We start from the raw sequence: 20325 nt of genomic DNA on the forward strand, positions 1-20325 counted from the left end.
TTTCTTCCTTTGTCAAATGGAGGTAGTGATACCAAATCAACAAGGATGTTGTGGAAAATGTCAAAGATATCACAAACATTATGTAAAACCATTTATGAGAAATATGGTTTATTCTTCTCTTTCCTCCTCACTTCCCCCTGTATCGTATCTATAACACAAGAAGGCACTGCTTACAAGGCTCACCGTGAGTGTGTGCTAAGTCGCTTCAGTTGTATCTGACTCTTTGCACCCTATGGACCATAGTTTGGTGCCAGGCTCCTCTGTCCATGGGATTCTCCAGGCAAGAATACTGGAGAGGATTGCTATGCCCTCCTCCAGGGGGTCTTTCCAACCCAGGGACCGAACCCACATCTCTTATGTCTACATGCATTGGCAGGTGGGTTCTTTACCACTAGCGCCACCTGGGAAGCTCATGAGGTTCACCAATTGGGTGTAAACACTTCCTGGATGTGCTGAACTTTTACTCTGTTAACATAGTAACACCCAGGCAAAATGACCTAAAGATGCAATTTACAAGGAAGTGGACTGGTTCCTCTTGGAACACGGGGAAATGTTTTATTACCTCTCGTGAGCTGTCTTTGTTCTTCAATAAGAGAATCTGGAGGGTTATATATTTCAACCTATCTGACTTCACCCAGGTACCCCATTTGAGGATACTCTAATATTCATTTTTGCACCAGGCCATGCCTAGGCTTTCATTATACACAAATTGCTTTCTAGTTCAAACAAGTATCTCCCCAAGTGGCTGCTCTCATTTCCTATAGAAAGAGATGAAGGAAAAAAAAGCATGAGAGAAAAAGAGAAGATGATAATATACTAGTTCACTAGTTGCTTGTTTGAAGATAAAGAATGTAAGATGCTTGATTTGGGGCTCTTTATGTCTTGTCTCTTATGTCTAAGTTCTTCTCACTTTTATCTTGATGACTTATATTCCCTGTCTGGAGGAAACCCAGTCAAGTACTGAAGAACGTCTTTGACATAGCTCCAACCATCAGGTTTCCTGCCTAAGAGACACAGAGCAATGCACTTCCTTTTTAGAGGCATTTATCATCTATTTCTTTATTTATCACACCAGATCCAGCGGGATTAGATCAAACTTTTCTCTCTTTCTAAACAGTGTGGGCTTGCTGTTCTACCCTCCACTGAGCAATTGGCGCACAATGGCAGACTTCCATGGTTATCTTCCGTGTTCAAAATCACCATCTCTGGAGATGCCGTGTAAAGAGTGAGCCAGGTGCCCCTGGGGAATAGCGACAAGTCTAGTCTAATCGTGAAAGGCATAGGCATCTTCCCCTGCAGTTTCCTCCATGCTTTCTTTTTCATTTTCTTCCACAGTTTCACCTGGGTATGTGCAATGGTGATGAGATGAGCATTTACTGCCCAGAGTCAATATTGCTTGCTTAGAATCAGTAGCAGGGATTGGTTTTGTCTCCAACAAAGGGACTTGCCTACAGGGCAGTTGTGATACACTCTCTCTGGCCTGGTCAACCAGAGGTGTTTGGTCAGGACTTAGGTCTGGGACCATCTCTTCTTTCAGTGGCATTATATTTATAATTTCATATGGAGGTGAAGCTGAACTATCCTGTTTGTAACAAGAGGTGCTGAAAGGGATGGCACAGAACACAAGATCTGAGGGCAGCAGGCTGAACTCATTTTCTGGCCGGGTAATCACAAACCTGTAAGAAAAGCCAAACATGAATTCTGTACCCCTGCAGCTGGGACAGTGTGGGTGCAGGCAGTGACCAAAATAACGAAGTCATTTTGCTGGGGGACAGAAGAGGAAAGAGTTCTGTTTTGCCTTGCTTTATTTGGTTTCTGATTAATAATTAAAAAAAAAAAATCTTTGGTGTGGTGCAATAGGAGAGGCCCTGGACTAGTAATTGGGAGACTGGTGTTTTCATCCTTGCCTCTGAAACCAACCATCTTTGACCTTGGACATGCTGTCTCCCTTCTGGGTCCTGCTCTTCCCATCATTTTAATGGGCGTGGGGTAGGACCACAGTTTGGGCTAGTCATTTTCTAATGGCTTTTCTGACTCTAGGCTCTGGGCTTGCCTATTCTCCCAATCACCACAGTCCACAGCATTTCCAGAGGTGTTGGGGGAACCGGATGGAGCCCAGACATAGACAGACAGACAGAGATGGAGGGAGGAGGTGTCAGTATCATTCATGCTTTCAGTGCCATTTCCTGAGCATCATTCTTCTCTGCCATCTTTGTGGTCAACGCTCTACAGCCATACCACCCTCCCTCTTGACTCATCAGTGTCATCCACAGAGCTCCATGTTTATTTAAGCCTTTGGCACGTGGGATGTGTTTTCTCTCCAACTCCAGGGCCACCATCACCTGATGTGCCTGCAGTGCCTGCGTGATTTACGACTCCAACAGGCAGACCAATTTCTTTGACTTCCACTCCCCAGCGGTCTTTATCTCCTAACCACTTTCCCACCACATACTGATGTTATGACTTCCTGACATATCCTGCTGGCTACAATCTTACACTTCAATCAATCACTCTCTGCCCGCAACTTCCCATCACTCTTTCTCTCTCTTGTTTCCTTACTCTGAGGACCACTGATCTTGAATTTCATCAGGATTTCCCATCCCTCCGTCCTTTTGTAGTTTTGCTTCTACGAATCCACCATAAACTCCTTCTTCCATCCTTTGCAGCAATTACTGTAACTTTTACCTCTTTTTCAACTCCCTGTGAACTTCCCCCTCTCTCTTCTCTCAGCAGGGGCTTAGCCATCTGTTGCTGAGAAATCCTAGTGTTATGTTATGTAAACATTCCCGGAAGCTCAGCCCTCATCTGCAGCCAGATTGACCTTGGCATCCTTTCTCTCCCTTCTCTTCTCCTCTGAGCAGAGAAATTGTCTTTCTTTGTATTCACCACAACTCCACTTGGAGTGATTTGACTTCCTTCCCTTTTCTCCTGAAACAGTCCATTTCCACTCTGGTATTTTTAATTTCTCCTTCTCTACCAAGTCCTGCCCATTCCCACCATGAGACTCTCAGTCTGGAAGTCCATCACTGTACTGTCTACAAAACGCACGATCTTTTTGTTTTTCTCCTCCCTCCACATACATTTCCTCTGTCTTCCCCCCTGCTGTCACACTGATCTTTCTTTAAACTGAAATCTCTACATACATATCACTCCCACGACTTAGATGGACCAAGCACAGTGGCTAGAAGAGGCACTCAATAAATATTTACCCAGTGAGCCCAGCAGTAAACAAGTAGACCTTTCCAATGGGGACAGTGGCTTTCAACTTTGAAAAGTTGCACGGTCATGGGTCAGGGGTAACTTGCAAAATAACTCAGACTTAAAATCTGGGTGTATGTCTCAAACTTGACTGGGGATAACGATGCCATTCTCCTCACACGGCCAGTACTAACTGGATCCCAATCACCAGGGTTCGTTCCTATTACTTATACTGATCCTACATATCTACTTCCCCGCACCTTTCATTGCAACTAGGGGACTTGAGCTCTGGCCACCCCTCTCATTCTGAATGAAGTCGCTTTGGCCCTTATGCTTGGATGGGGGCCCAGCACCTTCCACACCAGCAACTTCCCTTTTGTGTTCTGGATTGTGCTCTTCTTTCTCTATCATGCGGTATAAGCCGAGACACAGGACTCCAAGATTATTTAACGAGCCACAGAATATTTGTCCAAAAGTCTTTCTTGGCTGAGGAGAGAAAAGAGAAAAACACAGGCCCAGTGGCACTGAAAATTAATCCACAGTAAGCATTGGAGTTGTCATCTGCCTTCCTCCCAGTGGAAGCCTGGAAGACACAAGAGCCATCTCCTAGTACCTTTGTGGTGGTAAGTGGTCTGGAAACCAGGTTTACCATTAGTCTTGAGCATCTCATACCAGCAACTATTTCACTGTGGTCTTTGAAGAGCCTCTGATGCATGGGTGTCGCGAGGTGTTATGCTCGCTTTTATCAATACTGAAACATTTTGGTAATGACTAACAAGGAACAATGAGCGCCAGGTTGGAAATGCTGTTTTCAAGGCATGCCATGAGCTGGGATGTTAAGTGACCTCCAGAGAGTGGTCTTCTTTTGACCCTGCTCTCAGGCCACTGCCAATAAGGCACTACAAGTAGACCTCAGGGTCCAAAGCAGCAGCAAATGGATCCAGGGAATTCGAAAAAGAACAGTCTGTTTAGGTCTGTGATTCCTCAGAGTAAAGAACAGAGTGAGGACCACACATCAGTGGAGAAGAAAGGGCTTACCAGTCCACTGCCACCTCTGGTACCAACAGGACGTGGCCAGCAGTAGCCGTCCTGGGCTTAGAATCACTCACAAGTAAGCCTTAGACGAGGAACCCAGGACCACAGAGATTTGATGGACTGGACCACAGAGGGAGCTTTGGAATGCTGGGTGCACTGGGCAATCAGATGCACAGGGCATGGGGTTCGCCCCTCTTGGCAGTACCTGCCAAGCCATGGCAGGCACAGAGGCTGGGGGGCCTGCTCCTTGTGAAGGAGGGGTTCTGCTCATATCCCTATAAATGCCGGACTCTGACGGTGACACTGGGGAGCCGAAGGCCACGCCACTCAAAACCAAACCCAGGGGCACGACACTGACAAGTGGATTCCTCTTTGCAGGGCTGGACTTGACTCAGGTCCCCAAAAGCCAGCGGCCTCATTGGAATTTTCCAGAATTATCTTTTCCTTGCTGCAATCCACTATTTGCTAGCTCTGAGGACTGAGAAAACACAGGCATTTTCCACTGGCTGGCCCAGTCAGATTCTTAGACCCAAACACAGAGTCCTTCTGCCTGATTTCAGATGACATGATCCAATTTCTTTAATAGCTAAAGTGTAGGGAGAGTGGGCAGGCCCTCGGTCAGAGTGCCTTAGAGGGACCCTGCTTGGCCACTGGTAGACAATATGGTCTCAGGTAAATACCTCAGCTTCTTGATCTGTTCAATGCAATTAAATAATGATACCTACCTTGTAAATCCTTGAATAGATTAAGTAAAAAAACAATAAAAAGCAGACAGGCCTAAGTAAATCTTATCATTAGTGTCCTTGTCAAAGGACAGAGTTGTTGAACCCCTCTGATGCTTCCAGGGCACTTTATTTTTTACCTGGAAGATGAGGAGCATATCAACTGCTTGATCTGTCTCAAGATAAATATAACATGTGAAAATCCACTGTAAATTGGAAATACAGTATGACTATGCTACATTAATTTTTGTTATCATTGTTATTATTTATATACCATAAGCGGTCTAGGAAAGCAGACGGGTTGGATCCTTTCCAAAACTCAGGGAGGTAAGAACATGGGAAACTATTATGACAAAGAAGAGCTGTACAGCCACTTTGGAGAACAGTGTGGAGATGCCTTGAAAAATTGGGAATAGAACAGCCACGTTACCCAGCAATCCCACTGCTGGGCATACATTCTGAGGAGACCAGAATCGAAAGAGACAGATGTACCCCAATGATCACTGCAGCGCTATTTACGATAGCCAGAACATGGAAGCAACCTAGATGTCCATTGGCAGATGAATGGATAAGGAAATTGTGGTACACATACACAATGGAATATTACTCAGCTATAAAAAAGGAGCACATTTGAGTCAGTTCTAATGAGATGGATGAACCTGGAACCTATTATACAGACTGAAGCAAGTCAGAAAGAGAAAGACAAACACTGTATATTAACGCAAATATATGAAATTTGGAAAGACGGTACCAATGATCCCACATGCAAGGCAACAAAAGGATATACAGATGTAACTATTCAAATCTTGAAAGATGATGCTGTGAAAGTGCTGCACTTGATATGCCAGCAAATTTGGAAAACTCAGCAGTGGCCACAGGACTGGAAAAGGTCAGTTTTCGTTCCAATCCCAAAGGCAATGCCAAAGAATGCTCAAACTACCGCACAATTGCACTCATCTCACATGCTAGTAAAGTAATGCTTAAAATTCTCCAAGCCAGGCTTCAGCAATACGTGAACCGTGAACTTCCAGATGTTTAAGCTGGTTTTAGAAAAGGCAGAGGAACCAGAGATCAAATTGCCAATATCCGCTGGATCATCGAAAAAACAAGAGAGAACCAGAAAAACATCTATTTCTGCTTTATTGACTATGCCAAAGACTTTGACTGTGTGGATCACAATAAACTATGAAAATTCTTCAAGAGATGGGAATACTGGACCACCTGACCTGGCTCTTGAAAAACCTGTATGCAAGTCAGGAAGCAACGGTTAGAACTGGACATGGAACACAGACTGGTTCCAAATAGGAAAAGGAGTACGTCAAGGCTGTATATTGTCACCCTGCTTATTTAACTTATATGCAGAGTACATCATGAGAAATGCTGGGCTGGAAGAAGCACAAGCTGGAATCAAGATTGCCGGGAGAAATATCAATAACCTCAGATATGCAGATGACACCACCCTTATGGCAGAAAGTGAAGAAGAACTAAAGAGCCTCTTGATGAAAGTGAGAGAGGAGAGTGAAAAAGTTGGCTTAAAGCTCAACATTCAGAAAACTAAGATCCTGGCATCCAGTTGCATCACTTCATGGCAAATAGATGGGGAAATAGTGGGAACAGTGGCTGACTTTATTTTTCTGGGCTCCAAAATCACTGCAGATGGTGACTGCAGCCATGAAATTAAAAGATGCTTACTCCTTGGAAGGAAAGTTATGACCAACCCAGACAGCATACTAAAAAGCAGACATTACTTTGTCAACAAAAGTCCGTCTAGTCAAGGTTATGGTTTTTCCAGTGGTCATGTATGGATGTGAGAGTTGGACTATAAAGAAAGCTGAGTGCCGAAGAACTGATGCTTTTGAACTGTGGTGTTGGAGAAGACTCTTGAGAGTCACTTGGACTGCCAGGAGATCCAACCAGTCCATCCTAAAGGAGATCAGTCCTGGGTGTTCACTGGTAGGACTGATATTGAAGCTGAAACTCCAACACTTTGGCCACCTGATGCGAAGAGCTGACTCATTGGAAAAGATCCCGATGCTGGGAAAGATTGAGGGCAGGAGGAGAAGGGGACGACAGAGGATGAGATGGCTGGATGGCATCACCGACTCAATGGACATGAGTTTGGGTGGATTTCGGGAGTTGGTGATGGACAGGGAGGCCTGGCGTGCTGCGGTTCATGGGGTCACAGAGAGTCGGACACGACTGAGCGACTGAACTGAACTGAATAGAATTTTGGACTTAACCGGAGAGGCGAGGCTGGGATGATTTGAAAGAACAGCATTGAAACATGTTCATTACCATATGTAAAATATATGACCAGTGGGAGTCCAGTGCATGAAGCAGGGCACCCAAAGCCAGTGCTCTGGGACAACCCAGAGGGATAGGATGGGGTGGGAGGTGGGAGGGGGCTTCAGAATGGGGGGCACACATGTATACCTGTGGCTGATTCATGTCAATGTAGGGCAAAAACCATCACAATATTGTAAAGTCATTGTTGTCCAATTAAAATAAATTATTATTTTATCTTTTTAAAAAGAAGAGCTGACTCACTTCAATGTCTGACAGGATGGTCTGGTTTAAGGATAGCAGCCCCAGCTTACACCGCATTTTTCCATGTAAAATTGTAGAGTGGCCAGTATTCAGCCCAAATAACTTTTCTTTATCCAGGTGTTGTTCCAGCTGAAGACTCATCCCTCCTGTCACTAGCATCTGAAGTAATTCTAAAACATGGTAGTTGTAGAAAGCCTGGAAAGCAAGGAGGAGGCACGTGCAAGATCAGAAGAGCTGCAACGTAGACCACGGAGGTGAGAGAGGTGGGAATTAGTGGGCATGGCTGTCTGAAATGGATCTGATGGTCCAAAGCTCCGTCTCTCGTTATCATCAGTTTTTTTAAAGATTTTTTTTTTTGGACATGGATCACCTTTAAAGTCTTTATTGAATTTGTTACAATATTGCTTCTATTTTATGTTTTTTTTTTTGGCCTCGAGGCATGTAGGATCTTATTCACTCTCCAACCAGGGATCGAACCTGGACCACCTGCATTGGAAAGTGAAGTCTTAACCACTGGACCACTAGGGAAGTCCCATCATTATCCTTATTAAGATCAACCAAAAGCTGGTGGTTTGGGTATGGTGCTGGGTTAGGCAAAGTGCAGAGAAAATAATCCTGACTCCATTCCCGCACCTGAGGGAGCGCTATAGCAGAAGAAATTAGTGGGTAAATGATACTGACCCCATGGACGTCCACACTTCCAAAAAATGATCAGAGGAGAATAGCAGGCCATAGATACCCTAATAATATCAACATGTATTTAAAAATATGCATCGAATGAGATATCAATACATTTTCCTTACATTGTCGTTCAGTTGCTAAGTCATGTCTGACTCTTTTTGACACCATGGACAACAGCAGGCCAAGCTCCTCTGTCCTTTACTATCTTCCAGAGTTTGCTCAAATTCATGTCTATTGTATCAGTGATGCTATCTAAGTATCTCATCTTCTAATGCCCCCTTCTCCTCTTGCTCTCAATCTTTCCCAGCATCAGGGTCTTTTCCAATGAGTCGGCTCTTTTCATCAGGTGGCCAAAGTACTGGAGCTTCAGCTTCAGCATTTCCTTAGGGGACTATGGATATTATTATTGTCTATTCTTGAATCTTCTGGATGTGGATCTACTTATATTCGTTTTGATTCTGACCTATGTGAAAACAGGTATTACCTCTCATAGCTGTTATAGAACACTCCAAAAACTGTATGTGTTGAGTAAATAAATGAAATTTTAGAATATTTGACATAAAAATGAAGCCAGAGATTAATGTGTGGGTCAACTTAGTTTGAAGCTAGCTTGAGTCAGAATAAGCATAGCCATTTTCTTAAGCTTCTTTTCCAAAGGATTGCTACATATTGTGTTGGCTAGGCAGTGACAAACATGGAAACATCATTGTAATAACTGCCCATGAGGTTTTCTCAAATCTATTGTTATCTATGTGAAGTTTTTAATTTCCTACCTTTGTCTTAGTTAAATTGGACTTTCACTCCAATAGAAATAATTTACGTGGCTATATAGCACTTATGTAAAAATCAGTACTTTTGTTTTCATTATAAACAATAGGAATGACTTCAATCGCTATTGAGAAATTTTACCATTGCCTTTCTCTATGTCCAAATTCAGGGATTTGCCTCCTGAAGCCTGGGTTGTGAGAGGGGCCTCTTTACAAGTCTTCTCATTTGCGATCTATCACTCAAAATGCTTGCAGAAAGATTGTCTAGAAACACAAATTTGGACTTTCACTATCAGACCCCTGCTGGAAAACCGAGCTCAGACTCATTTCTGCGGCATTCAAAGATTCACAAGATCTGACGTTCCCTCCAGGGCACACTGGTCTATCTGCAGCCGCTCAAGCTACACATTTACTCCTTCATGCCCTTGATTTGGAACATCGGCTTCATCTTTTCTCTATGAAACTGGCAGACTCTACACTGGCCTCCTTATCAGAGTGAAATTTGCCTTGCTTTGCAATCGCATGGTCACTGGCTTTTATTCTTCTGCATTTGAGAGCCAGCTGTTTGTAGGGAACACATCCAGGTTTGAATCTTGGGCTGGTGTGTTCTAGCAGAATACCTTTGGACAAGTCGTGCATTCTCTCAGCCACAGTTTTATGATCTTAAAGCTCACATGATAATACCCATTTTTGAGCACTATTTATGGGATTAAATGAGATACACAGCACACACAACTGAATTCTGTTATCTCTGACATTGGTTCTCATGTACCTAGATCACCTGGAGTGATATTTGTGAGAGCAGATTTCCAAGACCCCTGATCTACTGGATCAGAATTTCCAAAGAGGAATTGGAATCAAAATTTAAAGGGCACCTTTGATGATTTGGACACTGGTGGTCCTCATACCACACTGGGAGGGAGCAACGCTGCCTTAAATGAAGTGCTCTTTCAGACAGACATTGTCTACTCAATATTCATGTTCTCAGGAGTGCACTGGACCATGAAGGTGTAAAAATACTGAGTGCAAAGATGATTGCAAATAATTAATTATTGCAAATAATTTTAAAAATTGAGTGCAAAAACAGCTGTAAGAATATTGAGTGCAATTGGCAGCTGATTTTTAACAAGTAAATGCATACTGCTAGGAAAATGTAGAGACCACTGGAACAGGTAAGCTGGGAAAGAATATAGTCTAAGTCAATTAAGAGAAAATAAAAAGAATTTCTATAATATTTTTCAGACTAAAGATGACTTCAAATGCTTTCTCCATCCTCATGTCCAGACTGCAAAGATTCCCTAAGTGACATTCCTTTCTATTGTGTCATGTGACCACCCAGAAGGATGCTTACAGATCCAGCTCTCTGAAATCCATGAGGGTGCAGAGGTTGTAAATCCAGGCTGGGCCACAATCCGTTTAAGAACAAGTGGCCGCAGTGCAGAATGATCAAACATAATGCTGTTAGGATAATTCTCCACTGATTAAAGAAAAAGGTGTAACTTCTAGGGTTATCCTGGTGTCCATGGCTCTGGGGAAACGTACTTTACATATTTAATGGAGAGAGGCTTAGCTTTTGAATATATCATTTTTTCAGTGTTGACATCAAAAGGCTTGCAATTCTATACTGGGGGAAATAATGGGATTTACATCTCACCCTTACTCTGTGAGCTCGTCTAATATCCTCATTATTCAGGGTTTCACAGCACTACCCTTATGGGTCTCTTTCTTTCTTTCCTCCCTCCCTCTCTTCCTTCATTGTTTTTTTTTCTTTTTTTTCTTTTTACTTTCTCAAGAAAATATGCAAGTTGAAATGTGCCTGAAATAGTTTAGGGCTTCTAAACTTGGAGAGTGTTTCTAATATAATCAGATTTACTAGAATCTGGACTTCCAATGGTAGAAAATGTAGAAAAGGGTTTTAACTTTGAACTGCAACGAAGCTTGAGGTCTCGCTCATAACCCAGGATATCACTCCTTAACAACACAGATGCTAACAGCCTAGCTACTTGTTGCTTTGTATTCTGAGAGTTTCTCAAAAGGCCTGAAGACCAATATTTTTTGACTGATACTTCTAAGTTGAGAATGAGGCTATATGGGAGGAAAACTGAGTGAACTCCAGAAACCAGGTCACTTCCGTTACTGTATTTACCTTCTTATAAGTAAACGAAAATGCTCCCTCTTTCATGTCCAGTTCTGAAATTCTATTATTATAAAGTCCTGCTCCCGTGTGTGTTTTGGGGGGCGGGGAGGATCTGAGTGCCCCACCCGTAGAGTTTTTTATACTTTATTTTTTAAAAATTTGTATTTATTTTTGGCTGTGCTGGGTCCTCACTGCTGCATCTGGGCTACTCCGGCTGTGGTGCGTGGGCTTCTCACTGTGATGGCTTCTTTTTGGGGAGCACGGGCTCTTGGGCACAGGCTCAGTAGCTGTGGCACACGGGCTTAGTTTTTCCATGACATGTGGGATCTCCCCGGATCAGGGATCAAATCCGTGTCCCCTGCATTAGCCACCAGGGCCCCCTCCAGATTTTAATTTTTATAGCATCGAACTGACAGAGGATTAAAAGCGAATCTCAATTACATGTTATAGGCGTGTTTCTCCAGCTGGGCCAGGTGTTTATAGTAATATTCCAGGGGATACCTGAAGATACTGTGTTGGCTGAATCAGAATATTTGGAGGGGAAATCCATTATTTTTTATTAAAAAAAAAAAAAAAAGGTGTATCAGGGGATAGAAGGGGAAAGGTATATGAAAATCTCAAACAGAACTTGAGTGCTTCCAAGTAGGGACGAGTTCACACCACTTTCTTCAGGCTGTTTTCTCCCAGGACCTGTGAGTTTCTTCTCCCTGTGTTTCTCACTGGTGATTTAGAAACGCAGAGCAGTTTTCAGAGGACTTGTGAGGAGGAGGAGGAAATAGAGGTGACCGAGACTGGAGTCGAGGAGGGACCTCACCCTGTTCCAGAGGCTGCAGAGGCGTCAGCCCCCTTCATCCGAGGCAGCCTGTGCTGAACACAACTGTCGGTAGCCTCGCCCTCTGCAGAGGAGGGCCCCAGGGAAACACAGGTTTTGATTCTAATTATAACCTCTGACTCTGCAGTCACGGAAAACTGAACTCTTGGTGCATCAAGCTGGACAGCAAGCAGGAAGAGCCCAGTTTAGAAGATGCTCCTTGGGGAGAGAAATAATGGGACGAAATGGACGTGCGGCTGAGTGGCGGACAAGACTCCCAACTGGGACCTGGAGACATGACTCGGAACAGAGGCGAACAGGAATCTGGTTCTCTTATTTTCTGCCTCTCTGTTGGGCAGATTCTCTAACTTCTAGGCAGTGGGTTCTAAAGTCTCCTTAACAACTGAAATCCTAATTAAGCGGTATGCAGGAGCCTCATGTGGGATCCAGCTGTGAGTAGAGCTGTTCTGATTGGGGGAAAGTGGTGGGGAGACATTGGGAGGTGGAGCACCCTGGTCCCCTCCTCCCTGTCCATCCCGTGGGGGCTCTGGAGCACCCCAGGAGGCGGATTCCTCCAGGCACAACTTCACCTCAGTGTACTGAAAGCACACTCATCATCACAGAAAGAGACTTCCAGAGCGGCAGTGGATCTGGTTGCAAGATCGAACTCTGGAACCTTAGGGGTTTGTCATGTGTGAGTGCAATAACCTTTGGCTCCTTACCCCTTTAGGCTTCAGATTCCTGATCTAGGAAACAAGGCTAGTGGGACTTCCCTCATGGTCCAGTGGTTAAGAACTTGCCCGACAATGCAGGGGACACAGGTTTGATTCCTGGTCGGGGAATTGAGACCCTAAATGCCACGGGGCAACTAAGCCCCTGAGCCACAACTGCTGAGCCGGCACAGCCCAGAGCCTGTGTACCACAGTGAAGAGTGGTCCCCACTCACCACGACTCAAGAAAGCCCATGCCCAGCAATGAAGTCCCAGCGTAGCCAAAACTAGATAAATAAATAAAAAACAGGCTAGGAATTGTTGATGGGAGAATTAAACAGATAATGTGGTTAAGGCATTTAGCAGAGATCTTGGGCCTGAGGAAGAGCCTGAGGGATGATGTTATGACTGTTCCTACGGTGGGTTCCCTGGTGGTTCAGGTGGTAAAGAGTCTGTCTGCAAAGCAGGAGACCAGGGTTTGATCCCTGGGTTGGGAAGATCCCCTGGAGAAGGCAATGACAACTCACTCCAGTATTCTTGCCTGGAGAATACCATGGGCAGAGGAGCCTGGGGGGCTACAGTCTGTGGGGTCTCAAAGAGTCAGACACGACTGAGCGACTAAGACACGCTACAAGGTGGGTTCTATGCTATTGATGTGCATATTCCCCCTGGTATTGAGTATCCTGGCTCCAACGGTTTTAAGTTTTTAATCTTAAAACTGTAAGCTTCCCTTGCCATGTAGTTATGAGAAGAGGCAAAATAATGTCAATTGTTTCTGGAAAATCAGAGAATGCAGAATTGCGAGGCATCAGTTAGCATCATCCCTGGACCCCCACGTGCTCTCCCCTAGGCAAGGGGCTGGTCGTGCAGGCTCCTGGGCTTCACGGCACTCACCGTGGCCAGGAGGGAATCCAAGAAGCTGCCAGAAAAGACGGTGCCTGTGGCGAAGGAAGTGCTCAGATGCAGGTTCGTTCCGGAGAAGTTCCCTTCCATCCCACTGAGCTGTTCAATAAAGTGGATGTTGGAAGGATTTTCTGCAAGAAAAGAGGCAAAAGGGAAAGGCAGGCAGACAAGTCTAGGAATACAGGACTCTCAGCGCAGACTGACCAAGTGTGGGTTGGTGGGGGGAGGGGGGAATCATTGCTCAAAGGGACAGATGCCACCAGGGGGTCAAGGTGGGACCTGCCTCGATTTTAGTACTTTTTTTTTTCTTTCCAAGTATCTTCATCCCCTGAAGATGGGATATCCTCTTGGGTACCTTCATCATCAAGGAGTTATTATTGGATCTCAGGCTCAGTTTCTCCAAGCAAGTGTCCTGAAAGTTACCCTGTATAATCTGTCTTTCAAGCCAGGACACTTTGAGGGGGAGAGGGGAACACTTTCAATGATCACACGGGGATAAAAGACATAAATAGAACATCTGCTCACCCCTGTTATTGTCTTTTTCTCCATATACTGTCTCACAGATGGCTTGGTATTTACTGAGGTTCTTAGAGTCATGTGGGCCTAGACTGAGTTAATCAGGGGCTTCCAAAACTTAATGTGCAAAGTGAACTAACTGGGGACCCTGTTATGACACACCTTCTGATCCACTGGGTCTAAGGTGGACCTGAGTGTCCATGTGGCCAACAAGCCTTCCAGATGCTGCTGCTATAGCTGATTCGTGGACTACACTTTGAGTAGCAAGGGCTTCGAGAATCATCCTAACCAGACCAGGGCAGCAGCGGCCAGATTATCCATGAGCAAATCTGTGCTGGTCCCAGGCTACAGCTCAGACCCCTGTAGGCAACCTCTGCACTCAATGCAATCGGTCATTTCTGGGACAGTGGAGGCACTGACTGTCTTCGTTCCAAGACTATTGCTTCAAAAATGTTTTTGTACAGAGGACAGCATTGGCAGACAGCGATAATGTCTCCTACCAGAGCAAAGGGAGGGCATGCTTACTGCCCATTATAAAAGATTCTGGTTCCCGAAGCTCAGGGTTCCTCTCCAACAAAGCAGTTCATGGTGGATCCAGGTGTCACATGGTCCTCTTCATGCCCCTCTGTGGGAACTAAGGCTGGGGCAACCAGCACAAAAATGAGGATGCTACTGCTATCGCTGTGGGCACTAAACTATTCACTGTCTCTGACCCAACGGTCTTGTGTCTTCCATAAACTGGGCAGATTAACCTGTTATCATAGCTTGCAAGTTGCAAGAAGCCTTAGATCCTTCAAAGTTCTTGATTGTCCTATTACTGATCCAAACAAATCTATTGGACATAAAACTCAGAGCATACTCCTTAGTGAAATTGGATTGGTCCATCATTCTTAAAAGTATTCCTTAGTTAAGTTTGGGGGAAGCAATAGACTTCTGATATTAGGGAATAATTTTCTTCCAAGAACTATGTATATTTATAAAAGATGAGGGAAGTATGACTAATATCAACCCAAATTTCCTATGCCCACATACCTTCTTCTTCTTGTACTGCCAACCCTCAACACACACACACACATACACAAACACACACACACACACCAGAATCCCTTGTCTAGTTCTTGCTGTGTCATCCTAAACCAGTGGCTTCAGCGTTTCCAGTCATTTCCCTGCATTGTACACTCTGTACTGAAATGCTGGCTCTCAAATCTGCAGCTCTCATGTCACTGTGATCCTTCCTTGCAGTCAACGAACAGAAACGGGGTGAACTGGTAGGAGAACTGTTAGGCTAATTTGACAGGTGCTGCCAGGTGCCAGAAAGCCTTTTGTTGAACAAAGCTATATGTCCCTGGAGAGTGACCAGATACATTTCTGGGGCCAGTGAGAAGCTTGGTGGTCCCCTCCTAACCAGTCTAACTTACATGAGACTTAGGGTATATACACATCAGGGTGACAGATGGCTCAAAAGGGAATAAAAATAAAACAAAAATAAGAACTGCAGCGAACAGTTTTGGGGTGGTTATAGACAGACTGGCAGGTATGAGTCAGACTCAAGGGATCTGAGATCTTCCAACCTGGATTTGGAGAGCATGGGCTCCAGGGCGCAGGGACCAGACTGTTGCCCACCTTCCTATGCACAGCCGCTCCCAAACCACGTAGCAGTGTCACCCACTGGATCCTCTCTATGTTCACCTGCTTCATTTCGGGAACTATGAGGTCTGTTCATCTGTTTGGTTAAAGTTTCATTTGGCTTACATACTCTGAATCATAAAATTCCCACTAAAACATTTGTTAACACTCTTGAATCAAGTCAAATCTCATGCCCAGGGCCAACTTTAGAGACTGACTTTGAACTGATCCAACTTGTGTTAAAGGTACCACCCCCTCTTCCGTAACTTCCCCTTTTCTCACCAACTATTACCAGTATTAAATCCAGGGTCTCCCTGAGTGCCTTACAAATACCCCCACAATGTCCTCGGGCACCCACCTTCTCTGCCTTTCTTGCTGCCCCTGGGGCTGCTCACATCTGGGGAAGTTCCATATATGTTTGTTTTCCATAAGTTATTGATGAGAGGTAACAGCTTGGTCTGTTATTTCTGCTATGGAGCATTTCTGTTTTATAAGAGCACTGCTCAAGGCTGGGATCAAGAAGACACAGGGGACTCAGGGGCAAGCCTCTTCCTAAAGTCTGCACCCCGGGGCCTCACTAGCTTCACCCCAGTGCCTGCCCTGGGGTCACCACAGGGGAGGAAGGAGCCTGATGGGCAGATAAGCTGGTTTAGGGAAAGCCTTTCTTGCAGTTTTCAAATCAATGTCCCCTCCCCTGGGGGATTCCCTCTGAAAGAGGCTGAGCCGGGTGCTGGCCTCCTTCCCCCGGAAACTGCAGGAGTGGGGAAGGCAGGAGCCACTTCTGCCCCAACCACGCCCCCCCCAACACACACACACACACACACACACGACAGGCTCTGCTGGATGATGTCAACATCACCGATGGAACAAAAACCTAATATAACATCCTGCAAGCACAGAATGGTCTCTCGGCCTCCTTCTGGGTCCTCAGTCTTTTGACGGTGGATCCTAAAGGCAACCCCGAGACATTGAGCACACAGGTAAAGACTTCTCCCTTGAATTCTGCCCTTGAAACACAACTTACTCAGTTCGGTGATAATGGGGATCCTTCGGTACTTTGATTTCCTGGGATTGCTACTGAAGCACTGGGCAAACTCTGCAGAACAGACAACAGGGAGGAAAGGGATCGATAAACGTAAATGTGGTGGCTGGTGACAGACCAGGATGCGGAAGCACACTGTGGCTCTTGGTGCTTTATCTTAGCAAACTGACCCTCACGCCCAAATCCCAAATCCTTTTGTCTCAGCCTCTGCTTTACAGTTTAGTGGTGTGTGTGTGTGTGTGTGTGTGTGTGTGTGTGTGTGTGTGTGTGTTTCCTAAATCAGCAGTCCTCAACTTTTTTTGGCACCAGGGACTGGTTTCACGGAAGACAATTTTTCCATGGGATGGTTTCGGGATGATTCAAGTGCATTACATTTATCGCACACTTTATGTCTAATCTAAAGCCCCACCGCTGATATGACAGGGGATACCAGTCCGTGGCCCAGAGGTTGGGGACCCCCGTCCTAAATGACAGTTCAGGTGAATTGCAAAAACAGGTGGCTCTCTCCCCATAGTTGTTGATTGGCAAACAAAGTTTAAATACGATTGTTCTGCACCATGTGGGGTCCTGAGTGATGGCTCAGGCAGGCAGTGCCTCAAACCACATCTGTTTGCTTGTAGAACTTTCAGGAAACTGTGAATAAGCAGGAGTGCCTCCCCAGGAGCGCCTGGGGATACATGCCCACTGGGCCACTTCCGGCTCCTGGTGCTCCTGCCTCTTTGGGGTCCTCCGGGCCTGAGGCTCTGCCCACACCCTCTTTCTTCTTCAGCAAGACTGCCTGCCTTCCAGGTCTAGTTGGTCTTCCCAATCTGTAACGTCTCGGGAATGCCTTAAAGACTGGGACTGGAGGTCACAGGGGCCTCTGTCCTTTGCTTTCAGTTCCTGCCTTAGGAGACAAGGCCCTTCCTCTCTGTCCACGAGCCTCGAATGCCAAAGAGATTCGGTGCCCACCCCTGGCCCGGAACAGAGCCTGAGCTCGTGCTGACAAATGAGGAGTTTCAAAAACAAGAATGATACCAGAGTCTTGGTCTCCAAGTTAAACCCTCGAAAAAGGTAAAGAAAGAAAACGGAAGAGAAAAACAGGAATCTAGGATCCTGATTAAAAACAAAGAAACACAACCAAGCAAAACAAATACATGATGCTCTCATCAGGAGTTCTGCTTTAAAACTGCTGGTTAGGGACTTCCCTGGCGGTCCAGTGGTGAAGACTCTGGGGTCCCAATGCAGGGGGCCTGGGTTCGATCCCTAGTCAGAGAACTAGATCTCGCATTCCGAAACTAAAGATCTTGAGTGCCGTGTGCCCCAGCTAAGACCCAGTGCAGCCAAAACAACCAAAAAAATGCTCATTACCTTTCTTGAACTTTACTGAGAAAACTATGCATGTAAGAGGGAAAAAATATCCTGAAAGTTAACATTATACTTGTCATCAAGAGTCTCTGTTGCCTTGGAAGAAGGTGAAATATGTGGAGAATCTTTTGTTTCCTAAGCCAGGGAAGTGGTGGGGAGGGAGAGTGAGATGAACAAGGTTGGTAAGAGAGTCTGAGAAACAGACCGAGGTGTGGTGGTGGGAAAGCTGGCCACTGAGATGGGGTGGGGAAATGGGAAAATCCAGAGGGAGGTTTTGTTCCCAGATGGAATGCTAAGCTCTGCAATGTTTACCACCTCTCCCATCTCCCCCAGAAACAGTCAGTAAAAGGGCCACTCCTGGTTAATGCGGAGTAGAGCCGAATACATTTCTGATTGCCACCAAAATTCTGAGTAGATTTAGGGTGAACACAGAAGCGACACAGGGGGAAGCCAACTCATGCAGTTAACAGGACCGGAAGGAAAAGGCCTTAGGACTTTAGCAAAACCCTTTAGCTTTCTTGGGGGAAACAGACGCCCTGGGGCAAACCTCATCCACTCAGCTATTAAAGAGGAGGGTTTCCTCGATGGCTAGAGATCAGATATCCAAACTCACTGGGAAATCTTATTGCTGATGGGGCCTGAATACACTCAACTCTTTTTCTTAAATTTCTAGGATTGTCATAATGCAGAGAGGCTTGAGGGAACTGGGATTCTATTTGATTTTCAGAGCCACACAAGGTGTTTTATCTGCTTTATGTCCCTTTCCTTCCTTCCGTCCTTCTTTCCTCCCTCCCTCCCTCTCTTCCTTCCTTCTTTCCACCCTCGTCTCCTTCCTACCTGTCCTCTGTCTACAATTTTTTAAGGAGCGTTGGCTCCAGGTTAGAACTGTGAACAGTCCTTTCCCCAATTACTATGTGTTGCAAATAAACAAAATATTTTCAGATAGTGAAGAGCACTGTGAAAAAACCCCAACTTTCCCGGGAGTTGGTGATGGACAGGGAGGCCTGGCGTGCTGCAATTCACGGGGTCGCAAAGAGTTGGACACGACTGAGCGACTGAACTAACTGAGCTTTCAGGATTAGTGACTGACACGGGGAGGTGGCCTTACTCAGGGTTTGAAGAGGTTTCTCTGACATTGAAATGCCATCCTGAGTGACGAGCAAAAGACATCCAACCGGAGGGGACTAAAGGCAGGAAAGAGCCAGTATAAACAGGCTGAACGAGGAGGAAGTTCAAGCTCCTTACTGGCCTGCAAGATCCTACATGGTTTTCCTATAACTGTTATGGGTTGCCATTATAAGACTGAAGGGAGGAAACTGACATTATCCAATAAATATTTGTAACACATCCCTCTGGCTGCTGTGAGCAGTAGAAATGGCAAGGAAGCAAGAATGATGACATCAAATGGTGACATTGAATCTATAAATTATGTCGAGTGAGATCACTTTTGAAGACAAGGAAACTGACTCAGGGTTTATATACTTTGCCCAAGATTATATGGCTTGCAAAGGATGGATGGGTTCTTACACATCAGTTAGTACCTCCTTCAAAGCCCATGCTCTTTTCAGGGCTTCTTTGTAGCCCTATTAAAATATACAAGGTTTGGTTGGCATTTTCAATAAAACACTGAGATCAGTTTCTCTCAAAGGGGAAATGCTCCTTTGAATTCCACTTTCTGATTCCAATTCCCTCTAAAACGGCTTGGAAAATCCTGACTTTCAGAGGCAAATGTTCTTCTTGGATAGAGACATGTCCACATCAGCTGGTGTAACTGCGTAAGTATCTGCTCTGACACCAGCTGGGGAACAGAAACAGTTTCTGCCTGAACTCCATCCTTCCTTGTAAAGTAACGGTGAATGTGAATGGTAATTTGAATATGTATCTGATGACAGCCTGGGTACATTCTACTAATGTCAATATTTTTGCCACCTAGTAGTACACAGTATTATACCTGAAATCTTCCAGGCTGGCAGGGTGCTATTACAAAAGATTGCTTAATTGTAGATTACTGCTGTACGTTTAAATTTCAGTAGCATATTAAGTTGTCAGACTTAATTACCGTTATATGTTTAGATTATGCCACAGATTATTTAGTTCAGTACCTAGGTTTGCCAACCTGTTCTTGTTACATGACAGGGCAGTAATTAGAGCATCAGCTGAAAAATCTAAAGTTTTCCATGATGTCGTCCTTTAGTGAGACTTCAGTCTCTCTGTCCTTCCATGTCCAACGTCCCTTGGGGGACCACTGGATGCAATAGCCTTGCTGGTCCTAGATAAGTTTTA

At 45.1% G+C, this 20325-nt stretch overlaps 1 protein-coding gene across 4 annotated transcripts in view; it reads right to left on the reverse strand.

The window, feature by feature from the left end:
* Positions 1 to 1031: 1031 nt before the first annotated feature.
* The window catches only part of KCNU1 (potassium calcium-activated channel subfamily U member 1), a 144703-nt gene continuing 125409 nt past the window's right edge, over positions 1032 to 20325 (reverse strand). For 3 of the 4 annotated variants that reach the window (XM_081523437.1, XM_081523433.1, XM_081523436.1), the window contains 5 exons: positions 16678 to 16749; positions 13503 to 13642; positions 7503 to 7697; positions 3568 to 3684; positions 1032 to 1676 (listed from right to left, as the gene is read on the reverse strand). In XM_081523437.1, coding sequence (XP_081379563.1) covers positions 1650 to 1676; positions 3568 to 3684; positions 7503 to 7697; positions 13503 to 13642; positions 16678 to 16749 — 551 coding nt within the window. In that variant the 3' untranslated portion in view covers positions 1032 to 1649. Of the gene's footprint in view, positions 1679 to 3567; positions 3685 to 7502; positions 7698 to 13502; positions 13643 to 16677; positions 16750 to 20325 lie in introns of all 4 variants that reach the window. The other variant, XM_081523432.1, reaches the window with a different exon arrangement.

The sequence above is a fragment of the Giraffa tippelskirchi genome, chromosome 8 (genome assembly GCF_054371585.1).
Source record: "Giraffa tippelskirchi isolate mGirTip1 chromosome 8, T2T-mGirTip1v1.2.pri, whole genome shotgun sequence".
Taxonomy (NCBI): Eukaryota; Metazoa; Chordata; class Mammalia; order Artiodactyla; family Giraffidae; genus Giraffa; species Giraffa tippelskirchi.